This window comes from Tasmannia lanceolata, unplaced genomic scaffold (assembly GCF_043159265.1).
Source record: "Tasmannia lanceolata isolate RefF3 unplaced genomic scaffold, GAP_Taslan_0.1 ptg000012l, whole genome shotgun sequence".
NCBI lineage: Eukaryota > Viridiplantae > Streptophyta > Magnoliopsida > Canellales > Winteraceae > Tasmannia > Tasmannia lanceolata.
Window position 1 is genome coordinate 55,417,889 of NW_027518689.1, and position 18,647 is coordinate 55,436,535.

The 18,647-nt window shown below is 41.5% G+C and overlaps 1 protein-coding gene across 1 annotated transcript; it reads left to right on the forward strand.

Annotated features, from left to right (window-relative positions):
- Nucleotides 1-12,714: 12,714 nt before the first annotated feature.
- LOC143888967 (uncharacterized) lies at nt 12,715-17,836 on the forward strand. The gene is made up of 3 exons (XM_077393344.1): nt 12,715-16,038; nt 16,852-17,760; nt 17,813-17,836. Exons 1-3 carry the CDS (start codon nt 12,715-12,717, stop codon nt 17,834-17,836), a joined length of 4,257 nt encoding a protein of 1,418 aa, XP_077249459.1.
- Nucleotides 17,837-18,647: the final 811 nt, after the last annotated feature.

Genomic DNA, 18,647 nt, shown 5'->3' on the forward strand with positions numbered 1-18,647 from the left:
GTTCTGATAAATTACACAACAAGAGCCATTTCACCACTACGAGAGGAAAATCCATCCCCTCATGACTATTTCAATTTTCATAACACCTATGGCCTACTGACAATATCCACTCAAATATAATTTTCAAAACACAGAACATGGAATCAAACCATCCAAAACACGCACAGTTATATCTCCAATTTGATAAGCATGATTTAAATACCATTGAACCATTGCTTGTAACTCATACAATACTTCTTTTTTTTAAATGAAATTCTGCTTTTAGTTCATTTTATAGACAAAAGTACTGGTAGAATAAAAGAACCAAAATAGAGTAAGGTTACAATTTAGGAAACTAATATAGGCATTACTCTCCTTTGACAACTACATCAGTTTAGTGCTATTCTTCTAAACATGGCAGCATATATCAAAAAATGAACGCCTGACAGACTCACAGATACACACATATACACTTTCACACAAACAAACATTTACAAATAGTCACAGACAAATATATACGCATACACATTCACAAAACACATACACTCATATATACATACATGTACATAGACTTAGAGACACACTCACCTGCACACATAAACTCACTCACACACGTACATACACATATACTTACACATTCATACACCTGTTCATGCACATACACCATAAAACTATCATCAAAGAGACTTTATCGCAAATCATGAAAGACAAACTAATAGCATCTAAGAGAAATTAAAATTTACCTCCACTTTCAACTCTTTTCTACTCAGATTTATACACTAACAAGTGAGAATATCATTTCAAAGAAAATAAGAGAAAAACAAAAGAGAAATTCGACCAGAAATAGAGAGGATCCACAATTTGGCAATCAATAGCAGACAATATCACTATATGCAAAATGAGATCCAAATGCTCACGTATTTATCTTTTAACTGAGAGAAAAGAAGAATAATGAGATGAAGACAACTCACAAGACTTATAGCAAACTCCAATTGATGAATGAACCTCCTCTTTTTTTTTCTTGCCGATGCTACAGATCTTGATAAGGCTTTCTTCTTCTTTTCTTTTCTTGTGGATCTGAACCTTTCCTTGAGTGAATAAGAATTCCTCTCCAGCTAGGGTTTTGTGATACGAATCTGTGATGTGGAAACGAAAGAAATGCGCAAAAATTTGCTAATTTTGGAGCAGGATCGGAATTACACTTGAGAAGATGAAGGTGGGCTAGGGCTTCAAATGGGAACTCTCTCTCTCTCTCTCTCAGCTTTCTCACAAAATAAAAATGCAAAACCCCCATCCTCTTTTCATTCATTAGGTTTTTATAACATAAAAGGTTATTGATATTGGCACCCCCCATTTGTATATGTAATATTTTGACCTCCCATCTCACCTGGACAGCCCCCTTCTTGTGTATTTTATAACAACTCTTTAACTTTGAGGGGTGACTCAGGTAAAAATGATCTTATACACTAATGATATATTAGCACTCTTCTTTTTCACACATACAAGCCCTCCTACTATTGATTACACAATGAATTATTCCAACTGGACCACCCTCTAGGCTGGATAAATCACTCCCCTTATTCTTACACTACACTACTCTACACTACACTACGTACCTCGCTCGTTTACTAAGCAAACCTTTACGGATTTTGACGGAATTTTGAAGGTACCTACTTGGGATCCTAACCTACCTTGAGACACAATTTGGGACTCTAAGACACTAGTTTACTAGGGTTTTTAATCAAAACAAGGTGTAAAGGGGTTCGATCAAATTGGGGTGTCTACAGCCACGTTGGGAACGCCCGTGAACCACGGTCTAACCCGATCTAGACGACTCAGGTATTATTTAAAGTTATGGTTTTCTTCTTCGAGGCTCATTCCTGGCCAGAAATGATTTTCCGGCCTTGTTGGGAATGCCCGAAGTGAACCACGGCTTTACCCGGATCTGAAAGATTAGTTAATAAACTGAAACTCACTGCAACCATTTTCATTAGTCATGAGTTTTTTTTGGAAAGATTACATTGGTGCTAGCTTTTCTTTCTACTCGCGGTTCGACATGCAAGTGTCTTTAGTTACAAACTTCTTTGGGGGTACAGGTTACTGGTAGTATCTTCTCAGATTCTTCGAGTTCCACGAGTGGGGGAGTTGGTGCTCATTGAGGGTTTCTAATTTATAGCTGCCTGGTCGGAGTACCTCCTTCACTTTGTACGGCCCTTCCCATGACGGGGAAAGTTTGCCTACCTTTCTTGGTTGAGAGATGGCCGGTTTCTGCAAGACTAGGTCACCCACGCGGTGTTCTCTTGGGCAGATCTTAGTGTCGTGATAGTTCGACACCCTCTGTTTGTAGGCCGCGACCCGAATGCAGGAATCTTCACGGATCTCCTCCAATAGATCTAAGTTGGCGCGGAGTCCCTCTCTGTTACGTTGTTCATTGAAGTGGGTCACTCGGGGAGAGGGGGCGCCAATATCCACTGGTAACACTACTTCCATTCCAAAGGTTAAGTTGAACGGGGATTCCCCAGTCGTGGTCCAGGGGGTAGTACGGTACCCCCACAGGACGTGATATAGCTCGTATGCCCGTCCCCCTTTTTCATCCAACCTTTTCTTGATTCCCTGAAGGAGAATCCAATTAGTGACTTCTGTTTGCCCATTCGCTTGCGAGTGGGCAACAGAGATAAATCGTTGTTCAATCTTGAGGTCCGAACAGAACTTTCGAAAGCTCCTACCGTCGAACTGTTTTCCATTGTCGGTTATCAAAACTCGGGGGATCGCGAATCGGCATACCACTGACTTCTAAAAAAATGCCTTTAAGTTTTGTTCAGTGGTCTTAGCAAGAGGTTCGGCTTCCACCCATTTTGTGAAGTAGTCTATCGAGACTACAACAAATTCTCGTCTTCTGGGTGCTGGCGGGAATGGTCCCAGGATGTCCATTCCCCATACTGCGAAGGGGAGTGGGCTAACGATGGATGTCACTGGCACAGCTGGTTGACAGTTGGCGAGAGAGAATTTTTGACACTTTTCACGCTTCTTTATAAGATTTAGGGCGTTTTGCTTTAGAGTAGCCCAGTACAATCCTCTCAGTAATATTTTTACAGGCAAGGCTTTGCCACCTAAATGTTCGCCACTGTAGACACCCCCATTTTGCTACGCTTTAAAAAGCGAAAGGTTTTTGTTTGGTCTGTGTCAGTCATCTGCATTAGGTTAGGCATTCTTGCATTTTAGGGAGAATTTCACCTCATTTTAGGTGTTTTAAAGTTGATTCGCAATCACGAAGGTCTCGAGGGGGTTCCATTAGTCTCCGGAAGATTAGAATTGAAGTTTCCAATCAAGTAAGAAAACCTGCTATTTTTAGAATTTCTCAGGGTTTTCCCTAATTTTATCAATTTTTGCACCACAGGGGTAATTTGGTAATTTCCAATGTGTTTCATTTGACCCCCAGGTTGTGTCTGAAAAATCTTGAGTGATTCCATGAATTTTGAAAAACCTACTAAATTTAAACCTCTCAAGGGTTTCGCTTGATTTGAAAATTTTGAGTGTTAAGGGCATTTTGGGTATTTTCAGGGAATGCCAAATGATCCTGTTTGATATTATCCAACAAAAGAAGTAAAATTAAAAAATTTCTATTTTTTAGGTTTGATCCTGAAAACTTTTCATTTTTAACCTTCCCCTTTAAAAAATGAACCAATTTGAGGGTATTTTGGTCGCATTTTTGTGGGTAATGGTTAAATAGGGGTGTTTTGGTCCAAAAATTTTGTTTCTTTAAAGGGGATGGTTCAACCATATGTTAAGGGTGCACCATAAAAGTCACATGGGTAGGTCCATCCATAAAATACTGAATTTAAAAGAATTTTATTAAATTTTTATGAAAAAAACCCAAAACCCATATGAGAAGGCCCATTGGGCTAAAGCCCACAAGGTGGGGGTCCATGTGGGTCGCCCACATAAGTAGGCGCCCCACATGAGGAGGTCACATGGAAAAATGTTCAACATAGGATGAGGGGGTTGGTGACATCATAATTGTTTTGAAAAAATAATAAAGAAAGGAAGAGTTATAATTAGAAAGGGCTTGTGTGGTCAGGTTACTAAAATGGCTATAATTTTTACCTTCTCGTTCAAAAAACTTGTAATTATACTTGTTTCGAACGACTCGAAAAGATATACAACTTTCTAGTTTATGACTGTTCCTGAATCAGCATTAAATAGGTCAAAAATGAGCTCAAACATCGTGTAGCCCTTTTTCGACGAAAATCATTCATAAAAGCTAGTTTTCTATGTGAGAAGGCTTCTAGATTGATCTTGAAGGATCTTCATTGTGTAATTTAGCATTGGTTGGCTTGCAAGAAATCAATATTAGAAGTAAATCCAATTTAGAAGGTAAAGGAAAAGCAAGCCATAGGTGAGAATTAAAAACTAACTAAAGGTAGGAGTCCTCACATTTGAAACTTCTAAATTCAATCTAACCCTAACTTTTTCGATAAAAACAAAGCAAGCAGAACCTTTGACCATTCTCTAGAAAATTCATCCATCTCTTTCTTCCTCCTTGGAATTCATTCCTTTGTTTTGTTGCTTTGGTGTTCATCTCTTCCACTTGGTTCTACACAAAGTGCTTTCATATATTCAACATATTCAACATTGGAGACTATATTATTATTCTTCAGGATTTTCTTTGTGATTAAAAGGGTAAGTCAAAGCGTATATCTAAGGATTACTTACACTAGAGACAAGGAGAACTAGCAAGGTTGGTGTTCTAAAACTCTCTTTTATGTAGTTTAAACTAGAAGCATGCTAGGATTGAATCTGTGATTTTCTTTGAAAAGCTATGAAAATGAAAGTGTTTGCATGTGAAATTTTGAGGAGATGAGATCAGGTTTAGGTTATTTCATAATCTAAAATTTTTTCTTGGAAATTCTATATTTTATTATTAAAATTCAATTTTTGAAATTAAGAAGGTTTAAATCCACTTTACAAAGCAACTTTAATAAGCCTTTGAAATTTCTTGAAATTTTCAATCTCTGAGTCTTTTGTTTATTGAAAAGCATAGAAATCTGAAATTTTCAAAAATTTTGACTTCGTTTTGACCACGATTTGACATTTTGAACTTTACCCTTAAAGGGGTAAAATTCCAAAGATCGAATTTAAAAAGATGTCAAAAATTATCAAAAATCAATGAAACTCTAAACATAACAGGCTTTTAAGGTTTTGGAACAATAAGAATTTTTTGAAGAATTCTGGATTTTATTTAAGAGGTTTAAAATTTTATTTAATTCTAAAGGGTATTTTTGGAAAAAAATAATTTTCGAGAAATATATAGGATTTCCAGAGATGATATTTGGATGAGAAGTAATTAAGACCTGATCTAATCTCTTGAAAAGTTAGATGTTTGTTTATGATTTTTATGCCAAATCAAGCATGCCATGTTAAATCGGAAACAAATTGCAATGAAAAATTCTAAAAATATTCTATTGAGATTTACTGCTAGAATTACATATTTTCACAAAGTTTGGGTTAATTTGGATTATTTTTACTATGTGTTTCTTCGTAATTTTGTAATCTGGACAGATATCTTTAAAATCGATTATTGATAGTAAATCATCTTAACAATCCATGAAAAGTTTTTTGTAGTCTTGTCTAGTCAAGAGCAAGCTACTGTAAAAATTTCAACTCATTTAGAGGAGGTTTGCTATAAGTCGATGTGTAAATCTATAATTTAGACAGATTTCTTCAACTTTGAAAAATTGATAGCAAAACACATTTCAAATTCATGAGAATATTACAGTAACCTTTTCTGGTCAAGAGAAAGCTACTGCAAAAATTTAAAATCATTTAGATTAGATTTCCTACAAGTTGGTGTGTAAATCTATAATCTGGTCAGACACTTTCAACATTGGAAACCTGATAGTAAATCACTTTGAAAATTTATGAAAATATTACAGTAACCTTTTCTAGTCAAGATAAAGCTACTGTAAAAATTTCAGCTTAATTCGATTAGATTTGCTATAAGTTTATGTGTAAATCTATAATCTGAACTGAAATTGTAAAATCCTTAAGCAAATTCAAATTGTTATAAAAATTTCCAGAGAATTCTAATACTCCATCGTGTATTCAATCTTTAAACTATCGAAATAAAAACTTTAGGAATCATTCATTTTCTTTGCTAATTTGCATTGCTATGATAGTTTGACTGTCAAGACTGCGTCCATAATCGTATCTTAATTGCGATCAATCCTTAATAATTTGAGCATTTAAATTATAGTATGTTGTTGGCTCCGAGGTTCACTGTCCACGAAAATCCTGAGAAATATGCCAGGCAATAACATATTATAACTTACGTGCTAAATTATGCAAGGGTGGAAAGCACGATTCCCTTCCATGAATGCAAATCAAGGCTGAAATTTGCCAACACTAGAGCCATTGGTATTCCTTAGATTTTAGGGTTCGAAACCCTTTAAAGAACTAAAAATCATTAATTTCATCAAACTGAATTAATTTAATCTGTGTCTTTGGAAATGTTGGATTGCGGTCTCCCATCATAGGAACCTTTAGGGCCCCTTAGGAACACTTAAGTCATATTGTGTTCTAGGTTTTAGGATGTCCTAGAGTTATGGAGTCCAGCCTCATCACGACCAATTGCTATTATTAGTCATTGAGTCATAGATCTAGTTACACTAGTTACCTCTTTTCCCATAGGACAAGCCTAGTTACCTAGGATGTAGGTTAACCTGCATTAGTCTAAGGGATGTTTTGCATTTAGATAGGATCATATATCATCTTAGATAGAGTCCTAAGATAATAAAATTCATTCAACTTGAATTAAGTAATCTTTTGAAAACTGTCAAAATAGTTAGCCTAGTTTAGATTTGTGTCTAGGTATATAGCTTAGTTTAGGCACCGAACTACGTCGACTCTGATCCCAGTGAGGCTTGGATACGTAGGCAGCTTGGATGCTTGATGTCATACCAATCACGAGTCGGCCCCACACACAATTGTAGACACCCCATTTTGACCGGACCATTTTCCCCAAAATCGAATAAATTATTGAAATCGAATAAAATCCCAATCCCGAAGTTGAGTCGAGATCCCGGAACCGAATCTCAAAATTTTCGAAAAATCGAACCCGGAAATCCTAAAAATGCCCATTCCCATATATTTTGGAAATCATTTGAAGGCCTGGATGATCTCTGAACCCCATTGGCATCCCCGTTCAAATTGCCCTGATCCTCTATCTCATTTTCGCAAAAATTTGAAAGAGTTACAAAATACCCCTGAGTTTTGGTATTGGCACCCCTCTATGCGAATTTCTCAAGTGTGGATGATGCTAGCTCGACCTCTCCTTGATATTTTACTGACTTCCCAATTTCCCCCAATTTCCCAAAGTCGAATAAATTTCCGGAATTAGGTAAAATTCCCGAAGCCTGAGTCCTGAAATCGAACCCCGAGTCCCCAAAATCAAACTTTCAAGTTCCTGAAACCGATTCCCGAAGTGCCCTGAAAGCTGAGCCCCGAAGTTTCTAAAATTTGAGGACCAATGGCAAAAGAACATGAAAATCCGAAATTGCCCGTTCGAAAATTAATTTTCAAAATATTCTGGAAGCCCAAGTGATCCCGAAACCCCACTGATATCCTCTGGTCAATTACCCCAGCTTTCCCCTGCATTGTTTTTCCGGAATTTGCAAAATTTGCACAATACCCTTGAGTTTTTGGTAGTGGCCCCCCCTATAACTAGAAAATATGCTAAAGAGGGCTGTCCGAGGAAAAGGGGAGGCGTATATATTTTCCCCTTTTAAAAGAGGGGAGTGAAACAATCAAGTGGGGGTGCCCATTGATAGGAAGAAAAGGCAAGTAGAGGCTAATGGTAGGAGGTTGTAAAATCACCTTGTCCTAGGGGTATTTTGATAAAATGGGTGTTGCTTCCTTTGCAAGCAATAAACATTAGCTATTTAAGCAAAAATCAAAATCGTGGAGAAGGGGGAGGCTCGATTTTTTTTCTGCAAAAGAGAGAGAGGCAAAGAGAAAAAAAAAAGAAAAAAGGAAAAAAGGGAGGACTTCCGGTCATCTTCCCCGTCAACTCCACCGGAGTTCCGTCCCCTTCTTGTAGCAGTAGTCACCCCCTTCTTCTCTCAACCATCATCCTCAGCCACTTCCATTTCGACAGCCACCACCACTGCCTCCACCATCCCTCCCCGTCGGCACCACCACCATCCTCACCACCACCGAGCCGCCACCTCCATTAAAACCCCTCCTCTTCACCACCACTGCCAGCCGAACCCATCTCCACCCTCTCTTACACCCACCTCCACTAACCACCGACATCCACCACCTCCGCCAACACCATTTCCCTACCCAAAACCCATCAAACCCACCATCACCCTTCTCCACCACAGACATCCACCACCTCCAGCCACCATCCTCAACCTCAAACCTGAAACCCAAAACCCATCTTCCACCTCCATAGCCGCCGCACCACCACCAGCCACCACCCTCAACCTCCAACCCGAAACCCAAAACCCATTTTCACCCTAACACCACCCTTCGAAAATCCCCTCCCATTCTTCACCTCCACCACCCTCAACCCCAAAACCGAAACCCCTTTGTCTATACCTCAAAAAAACCGAAACCCAAATCCACCTTCCCCGTTCCATCACCTCTGCAGATCCGAAAACCCACACCCCCACTCACCTCCACCGAACCACCACCACCACCACCACCACCCATTCGAAAACCCTCTCTTACCTTCATCTCCTCCAATCCCCACCTCCAAAATCGCAACCCACCTCCACCCCAAACCCACTTCGAAAACCCAAGTCTATAACCTTCAAACCCTCTTCCATTTCAACCATTAACACCATCAGAACCACCACCATCAGCAACCACATCTACCCTTTTCTTCATCTTCTACCTTCGTCTCCCCCACCAAACCCACTTGGATTTTCTCCCAGTAGCAGCCACCCTTAAACCCCTTTTCCATTTCATCTAAAAAGAAAAGAAGAGAGAGAGAGAGAGAGAGAGAGAGAGACAGAGAAACAGAGAGAGGGAGGGAACTCGAGCTTCACCGTGCCACCACCAGCCGCCGTGCCACCTCCTGCCGGCCGATCTTCCCCTTCACCACCGCTACCTCCCATTTTCAAAAAAAAAAAGAAGGGGAAAAACAGAGAAAGAGAGAAAGGGAGAGAAGAGGGGCTCGTTGTTTTTATATATAAAAAATATATATATATATATATATATATATATAATAAAAAAAAAAAAGCATTTTCCGAAGGGGAGCTCGAGCTCCACTTTCTGGACACTCTCCGATCAACCCCGTTTCATCCACCGAGGCTTCATCTCCCCATCAGATTTAACTCTCTATTTCAACTGTACCATCGAAGCCGCCTCGCCATTCATTCCAACAATCCTTGAAAATTCCAGCAATCGATTCATCAACCTTGCCATCGGATCAGAAACTTCGACAATTCCCGCTTAGATCCGGCACCGTCACGATCCGGGAGATGCTCGGCCACCATTTCCGGTGCCGACACTAAAGTTCCAAGGAATCCTCTGCATTGGCAATTTCCCTCCAAACAGGTAATACTCTTCCTTTGCCTCGCTTTCGACTTTCCTTAGAGTTTGGGATTTTCTTTCATTTTGGGGCTCCTTCCGTTCCGTTTTCTCCTTCGAGTTCCTGCGTTTCGGGATTTCATTCGGTTTTCGAGATTTTCATCGATTTTCGGAGTTTCCATCGGGTTTAGGCGATGACGGACGGCAACCTCTTGAGCCAAAACCCCCATTCGATCAAAAGGGATAAAAATACATAAAAATCAAATAACAAAAATCCAAAAAACATAAAAAACACTCAAAGCGTTTTTCGAAAAGCTGGTTCGAACTACGTTGGCTTGATCCCTTTTCACAGGGTACGTAGGTAGCTTGGGTCCACCCAAGTCCAGTCAAACCTTTTAATAAACATTTTCAAATATTTTCAAACATTTCAAAAACAAAAACAAAAATGGGCAAGGATGATGATCTCCAGGTCACTCGGAGTCTCCTTTTTCATTCCATTTCCGATCTCGATCGTGGTTTTCCGGTTTTCATCGGTTTTCCGACGTTTTATCGAGTTTTGGGACAGGCGATGACGTAGCGTGGTCCCTTCACAGGGATTGTCCTCGCTGAGCCCAGCGATAGGCTATGACGATCGTGAGACTTATCCGATCTTTAGCGGATCAGGATCGCTGAGCTTGATTCATTAGAGTCGCTCCCTGAGCCTATCGTACGTTCCCTTTTATTTTCCCTGGCATTTTGGGGCCTGCGCATACCGTCTATTTTCTGATTCCTTTATTTCGTCGCATCTTTTAGCTTATCGTGTGTTTGTCTTTGATTCCTTGTGTGTTTACTTTCAGCTTGCTTATTCCTTGTGCGTTTAGTTTCACATGCTTAGCTGTAGATGTTTACTGCTTTTCTGCTTACCATATCTGATATTGCTTGCTTAGCTGTAGCTGTGCATGCGGATGTTACTGCTTTCCTAGATGTGATGAGTTAGGACTAGATGCGATGAGTTAGAATTTCGATGTTTATCTTCTTTTGCCCATCCCCGGGTCATGCATGCTTAGATAGACGTTTTCTCGGGGATACTCGTTCCCATTTTACATGATTTTAGCCCAAAACTCTTCAAAATTAATTAAAAATGGCATAAGAGACCAGGTGCTTGCACTTGGGCGAATTGGGGGCGCTTAATACCTTCCCCATTCGTCATCAGGCACGGACTTTTGTATCTCTGGTTATCCGTTGCAACAGAGCATTTCATGGGATCCAGGGCCTACTTCCCTGGATGGTGACTCTTCTTTGTTATAGGTACATCTGGGTTCCGGGCTAGTCCTGGAATCGAGAGGTATCTCACTTATATCGCCACCCATGCTGTGAGTGGCACCATTTCGAGAGTTCCTTGGTAGAGCTCTCCTTCACATTGTGGAGATCTTGGAGGATCGACGGGGGACCTCGTGTCCCTCGCCCATTCGTCCTCGGGATCGGGGTCCACAGGCTGGCGACTCTGCTGGGGAATTCTTGGAACATTGCCTAACTCTGTAAAAATGTCATTTTTACTAATTTTGAAGAAATTTGGATTAAAATCGTTTTAAATGGGAACCTTTTCCGTTAGAATCCAGGGGCACCAAGTAGGTGCGTAAATAAAACTAGGGATTCACACACTGCACAACATGCATTATCATATTCTTTATTTCTTTCATTGTTTTTTTATTGTTGGCTCCATGGGATAGATACAGTACATGCCGGAGGGTAAGTCATTACCTGGATGGGATTATTGTATCTATTACCAAGCTATGCGCCGGTGCTGCAGCCGTAAACACTAGGCGTACTTGTGTTTACAGCAGCCGATGAGCAATGAAGCATACTATGTATAACATTGGGCGTACTTTTGTTATACATATTAAGTATGGTTCATACGCATAGTACCCGATAGATTGAGTCCGGAGTCCTACTTTGCTTTATATATTATGTATATACATACTGACTTAGTGAAACCCAACTAGGAAGTGCTCGTGTTTATATATATATATATTGCATTCATATGGGGATGAACATGTGTTGCTTACACATGTGGAACCTAGAGTTAGGAGCCTTGACCCATTTATAGACTAGGGTAGTTCACCTCGTGTGGCTACAAATGCGGTCCTGGTGCACTCACTTGTCTGTCATGAGTCGAGACTTCCTTGACTCCGCTAGATTAGACTAGGGTTTGTGCCCCTGGTTAGGGTGTATATATATGTATATATATTTATTTACTAGATTAGAGTCTTCTTAGTTAGATTCTCTTTCATAATCTAATCCATTCTCCCTATCCATCCGTCTTTTGGATTATGATCAGATCATTGGTTTCACGTCATTATCTTTATAGCCATGATCTCTTCCCTGAGCTTGAACCTTTGGTCGATCTTGATCAGATCGCTCCGCATGCCAATCATGAGTCTACTTTGCCATTATCATTAATAGTGTGCGTTCTTGCTGAGAGCCCTGTTTCATCTTGACCTTGTCGTCGTATTCTTCATGCTTGGTTGCCGAGACCCTCCTTGTACAGTCGTTATGCTGCCGGATTTTCTCCAAAAAGCCTTAAGCGTAACCATTATCCTTTAGGGTTATTGATAAACCGTGTGCTTACCGTACCATATCCCCTAGTACAGCTGTTATGCTGCCAGATTTTCTCTAAATGTCCTGAGTGTGGTCATCATCTTTTTAGGCTGGTAGCTAAACCATGTACTTACCTTATCACATCTCTTTGTACAGTCGTTATGCTGCCGGATTTTACCCAGAATATATTGAGTATGACTTTATGCTCTAGTGTTAGTGATAAACCAGGAGTTTACCATGCCATGATCCTTTTGTAACGCCGTTATGCTGTCGGATTTTTATCTGAAACAACATGAGTGTGATGGTTATCCGTTTAGGTTTGATGGGCCGTCATGACCCTTCTTACAATTGTTGTACTGCTGGTTTTTACCCAGAGGGGAGATGTGTTTGTATTATCCCTTGTTTCAATTTGTGCATAACATTCTTTCTGATTATCTTAATTTAAATTAGTGTTCTTACTTCCATTTCAGGAGTCTGAGTTAAGCAATAGCCATTGCTTCGAAAAAGGTTACCATTTCACAGCCTACTTGGTCCCGACAATCTTCTACGTCGAGACTAAGTCGTAGATCTTCTTCACCTATCTCACCAGCTGTATTTCCACTTGTTTCCCCTTGTCTTAACCAAATGGCCGAGTCAAATGAGATGTTAGCTGAAATGAGGGACATGATGAGGAACCTTACAAGAGAGGTTTCTACCCTAAAGGAAGAGGTTACTCAGTTGAAAAGTGAGAGGACCGCTACCTCGAAACAACCTGTCGTCCAGAATCCTCCCAATGTGATTCCAGGCCTTGTTCAGTCTGTCATCTCTCCTGAAAATGATTTCTATGACGAGCAGTATGTAGAGGAGAACTGTCTCCCGCAATCAGTCAAGCCAGGCAAAGAGAAGGAATTGGTTGATAGAGTTGAAAAGTTGACTCAGCAAGTTGAAAGCATGCAAGTTAAGGGCCCAAAGAAGATAAATATGTCTGACTTTTCCCTTTTCCCTGGTGTCACTCTTCCTCCAAAATTCAGAATGCCGGATTTTGATAAATATGATGGGACGGGGTGCCCGTGGAGTCATCTGAGGTCGTTCATTTCAAATCTAGAAGGGTATGGGCTGTCTCCAGAGCAGATCGCTAAGGTATTTCCGATGTCTCTGACAGGAGTAGCCAAGAAGTGGTTCCTTCATCTGAAACCCGAAGAGCTCGGAACCTTAGACGAAATTGCTAACAAGTTTGTTGAGCAATTTTCAATGGAAGAAGGAATTGAAGTTACGAAGAGGGATCTGAAAGCGATCAAGCAAGGACCTCAGGAAACGTTTACCTCTTTTGTAAGAAGATGGAGGAGAAAAGCGGCTCAGATGACTAACCGCCCTTCTGAAGAAGATCAGATCAAAATTGTGGTCAAGAACCTGTCTCCGCAGTATTACCACTTCATGGCGACGCAGTATTATTCTGATTTCAATCACTTGATCAAGACAGGAACCATAACTGAAGATGCGTTGCTGAAGGGTTCTCTGGAGAAGTCATCTTTTGATCCGAGGAATGGAAAGAAGCCAATGGTAGTTTCAAAGCCTGAAGTTAGCAATGTGGTTGCTGCGCGCCCTATGAGAAGAGTTGTAGCAGAAGCAGAGCAGCCAATGAGGAAAGCGCCAAGGCATTTTGATCCGCTACCTTACCCTTTATCTGTCGCTCTCAAGAAGTTGCTAAGAGACAAAAAGATCACTCTCTTAGAACCGAAACTTCCCCCACCTATTCTCCCCAGATATTGGCGTGAAGATCAGCATTGTGCATATCATCAAGGGACAGGGCACCTAACAGATAACTGTATGGCCTTGAGGCATAAAATTCAGGACATGATAGAAGCGAAAAAAATTGCTGTATTTATGCCAAACACTACCCGGAATCCATTACCAGCTCATGCTCCGCGCCCTCCACCTACAGTTGGAGCGGTTTTTACTGAAGAGCCTATTCTTGACCCTGCTTCCTTGATTTGTGCTATCGCTTCCGATTCACCGACTGTCTTGGCATTTGGCGAGGAAATTGAAGAAGTAGAGGAAGAGAAGCCTTATGTGCTTGGTGGAGATGAAGATGATTATGCTGAGTCTTCTACTGGTCCCTACATTCTTCTATGTGATGAAGATGAAGTCCAAGATGTTGCTCCATATGTTCTTAGCTTCGATGACGATGACTTTGATTTCTTGAACGATCAATGTGACGAAGTCCGCCATGTTACTCGAGGTGGGCGAATTTTCAAACCCGCCGAGTTAAGAGCTGAGAACCCAGCTGAAGTTGTAAGAGCCGCAGAAGCGCAGAAGCAGAGCAAGCTGAGTTGCGAAGAAGAGGATGAGAGTCTTTTACGCCAACTCAAAAAGACCCAGGCTAATATTTCAATTTGGGGTTTGCTTATGGCTTCCCCAAAGCACCGTCAAGTTGTTCTAAGAGAGTTGAATGCTGCACAGGTATCTGTGGATATTACATCTGATGAACTGGTTGGTTTAGTAGCAATGGCTAGGGTGTCCAAGACTCTTTCTTTCACTGATGAAGATCTGACATCTGAGGGTCATAATCATACGCGTCCACTAAAGATCACTGTTGTCTGTAACGGTAAGAAGGTTCCAGATGTATTAGTTGACAACGGGTCCGCACTGAACGTATGTCCGTTAGCCACTGCTGCTGTCCTGGGATTTGGGCCGAATGACTTCATCCCTTCTGAACAAGGAATTTTGGCGTATGACGGTACCAGACGCGATGTTATTGGAACGTTAGCAACCGAAATTCTGATAGGAGGAGAAATCTTTGAAGTAGAGTTCCAAGTGCTCGATATCAAAGCATCTTTCCTTCTCTTGCTTGGCCAACCTTGGCTCCATAAGGTTGGAGTCATCCCTTCCTCACTGCACCAGAAACTGAAGTTCATCAGAAACAACAGGGTGATAACAGTCAAGGGTGATCCTGATTTAGAGGTAGGCCAAATTTCGCAGGAGGGTACCTCAGAAAAGAAAGATGATGTTAGTCTGACCGGGTTCTCTGTAGAAGTCACAGCCATATCATTTGAGAAAGCAAAGAGTGAAGAGATTTTGTTCCTCACCAGCACTAATCCCCGGGTTGTAAAGATGATGCGTAAACAGGGGTACCTTCCCGGTGCAGGTCTGGGTCGCAATCATCAAGGGATAGTCGAATGGCCTGTAATGAGAAAGAATGAAGGGTTGTTCGGACTCGGATATGAACCTTCTCGTGATGAGATTAGAGAAATGAGAAATTACATGCGGAAATGGTCCGAGCTCCGACGCCGGGGTCTAGAGCTGCCGATGAAATCATTCAGTCTGATCAGAAATGGTAAATACCGCAGAGAGGGTGATGACTTTGCATTCTGTGGGTTCGCAGAGCCGTGGGTTGATGAACTGACAGGGCAGGAGCTGCCGGGGTTTGAGATATTTTTCGATATGGAGCTGCCAGATGAATACCCGAGTTTGCAGATTCATGAGATCGAACCAGAGGTTGATTGGGCTGATATCCTTGAGCCGTGTCTTCTGAATTCCCTGTTCCAGGTTGAGTTACCGATTGTAGCCATGATCAGAGGAGATGCGCTGATCCTTGATCCTGAAAGCCTTATCACCCCAGCCGAGGGACCTCTCACGAACTGGAGTTCCCAGGTCATACCCCGAGTCGTCATCCAGTACAGTCCTGTTTCTATCAAAGAGTCTGTTGTCTCTAGCTATATGTCCATTTCCGAGTCAAAAATAGAGTTTGCTTTATCTGATGTTTCTTTTGATGCAGGTACAGTCGTGATCGAGCCCGTTGATGAGGAGTCTTTCGATGCCGTTGTTCAGTCCGATGCAGAGTCCATTGCATCTTCCGTTGAGTCTATCGAGTCTGTCGATTCTGTTCATACGATAGTCCAGTTTGATGATGAGTCTGTAAAGATTTCTAAAGATTTCAATACTGAGCCCATTGAAGGCGCGTCAACAGATGTAACTTCGATTTCTTTGAATGAAATAAAAGACTCTTCTTTTTATTCGCCTGTCTCTACTTCAATTTCTGCTTCTTTATCTGATCAAATTGATAATAATAATAATCAAGACTCCCCCTCTAATGAGGATGCCGACGAAACTCCCCCTGAAATCAAACACATGATTAGGCAGGAGGAGCAGCGTCGAGCAAAACCATTCGAAGAGGAAATCGAGACCATCAATATTGGTGATGAAACCCTAATTCGGGAAATTCGAATTGGCAAAACATTAACTCCCGAAGAGCGTGCGGAATTAATTGCCCTGTTAAAGGAATTCAAAGAAGTTTTCGCTTGGTCCTATGATGACATGCCGGGATTAAGTGAAGACATTGTTCAACATAGACTTCCCCTAATCCCGGGTGCCAGACCGAAAAAGCAAAAACTCCAAAAAATGAAACCAGAGTGGGACTTGCTAGTCAGAGATGAAGTTCAGAAACAATTGGATGTTGGCTTCATACAAGTTGTTGAATACCCTGAATGGCTAGCCAACATAGTACCGGTGCCCAAGAAGGACGGAAAAGTCAGAATGTGTGTGGATTTCAGAGATCTGAACAAAGCAAGTCCGAAAGATGATTTTCCTTTGCCACACATAGACATCTTGGTGGACAACACAACGGGCCATGCTCTCCTTTCATTTATGGATGGATTCTCGGGATACAACCAGATCAAGATGGCTCCTGAGGACATGATCAAGACGGCCTTCATCACTCAATGGGGGACATATTGTTACAGAGTTATGCCATTTGGACTCAAAAATGCTGGAGCAACATATCAGAGGGCTGCTACCACTCTACTGCATGACATGATCCACAAAGAGGTCGAAGTATATGTTGATGACATGATCGTTAAAGCGAAGACCAGGGAAGAGCATGCAGGGGCATTGAGAAAGTTCTTCCAGCGAATCCAAAAGTTCAAGCTCCGTCTCAACCCGAATAAGTGTGTATTTGGGGTTACGTCGGGAAAACTGCTGGGATTCTTGGTCAGCCAGAGAGGGATTGAAGTAGATCCACAGAAAATCAAAGCTATCCAAGAAATGGCTCCGCCAAAGACTGAGAAGCAGATCCGTGGGTTTTTAGGAAAGGTCCAGTACTTGAGAAGGTTCATTGCACAGTTGACAACGACTTGTGAACCGATTTTCAAGCTCTTAAAGAAGAATGCTCCAAAGAAATGGAACGAAGAATGTCAAGAAGCTTTCGAGAAAATCAAGCAGTGTTTGGCTTTACCACCAGTTTTGTCACCAATCATACCAGGACAACCGATGTTGCTGTACTTGTCTGTTACTGACACAGCGATGGGGTGTATGTTAGCGCAGCAAGACCCAGAGTCGAAGCGAGAAAGAGCCATTTACTACGTCAGCAAGAAAATGTTGGAGTACGAGCAAAAGTACACCATTCTTGAGAAGACTTGTCTAGCACTGGTTTGGGCTACTCAGAAGCTGAGGCATTATTTGTTGTCGAGTAGGGTTCTTCTACTCTCACGGATGGACCCATTGAAATACTTGTTCGAGAAGCCAGCCCTCACCGGAAGAACTGCTAGGTGGTTGTTGTTATTGTCTGAGTTCGATATCACTTATGTCACGCAGAAGTCAATTAAGGGGCGTGTGATAGCTGAACAGTTAGCCGATTCACCAGCAGAAAATAATGAATTTTTGAAAGCAGAGTTTCCAGATGAGGAGATAATGACTGTGGAAGATGAAGTTCCAGACACAAAGTGGTTGATGTACTTTGATGGAGCAGTCAACAATCGAGGCCAAGGAGTAGGGGCGGTGTTGGTGTCACCAAGAAAAGAGTATATCCCTATATCCATCAAACTTCAGTTCAAGTGCACAAACAATATGGCAGAATACGAGGCGTGTATCTCAGGTTTGGAAGCAGCCATAGCCTTGCGCATTCAGGACCTAGATGTATTCGGGGACTCAATTTTGATTATCTGTCAAACTAACGGAAACTGGAAAACAAGAGACGATAAGTTGATCCCGTATAATACGTACCTAGAGTCTCTGGTCAGAAAATTCGGAAATATCACATTCACTCATTTGTCCAGAACAAAGAATCATTTTGCGGATGCATTAGCTACTCTGGCTTCAATGCTTGATATTTCTGCAACAATGGAGGTTCAACCATTAGAAGTGCGACTTCAATGGGCCCCGTCACATGTTAACGCTATTGAAATAGCAGCGAGGTGTTCAGATGGCAAGCCTTGGTACACGGATATCAAAAACTTCATCTCAGGCAAAGGACATCCGCCGGAAGCTTCAGGAAAAGAGCGAAGGTCTCTTCAGAAAATGGCCTCTAACTTTGTCATCTGTGGTGAAGAGTTGTACAGAAGGTCGTTCGATGGAATCCAACTTTTGTGTATAGATGAGGATCAAGCAGCTGAGCTCATAGAGCAGACACACGAAGGAGTCTGCGGACCGCATATGAACGGAAAGATGCTGTCAAGGAAGATTCTCAGACTTGGTTATTACTGGCCGACAATGGAAGCAGATTGCTACGCCTATGTGAAGAAATGTCACAAATGTCAGGTCTACGCCAATCTCATCCATGTGCCGCCTTCTCAGTTGCATTCTCT

Bases quoted from the DNA above. Each gene is read 5' to 3' on its own strand.
- LOC143888967 (XM_077393344.1), top strand. From the start codon at position 12,715: ATGGCCGAGTCAAATGAGATGTTAGCTGAAATGAGGGACATGATGAGG. The intron at 16,039-16,851 runs GTAACTTCGATT...GCAACATATCAG, and splicing joins TTGAAGGCGCGTCAACAGAT to AGGGCTGCTACCACTCTACT. The intron at 17,761-17,812 runs GTGGAAGATGAA...TTGATGGAGCAG, and splicing joins CAGATGAGGAGATAATGACT to TCAACAATCGAGGCCAAGGA.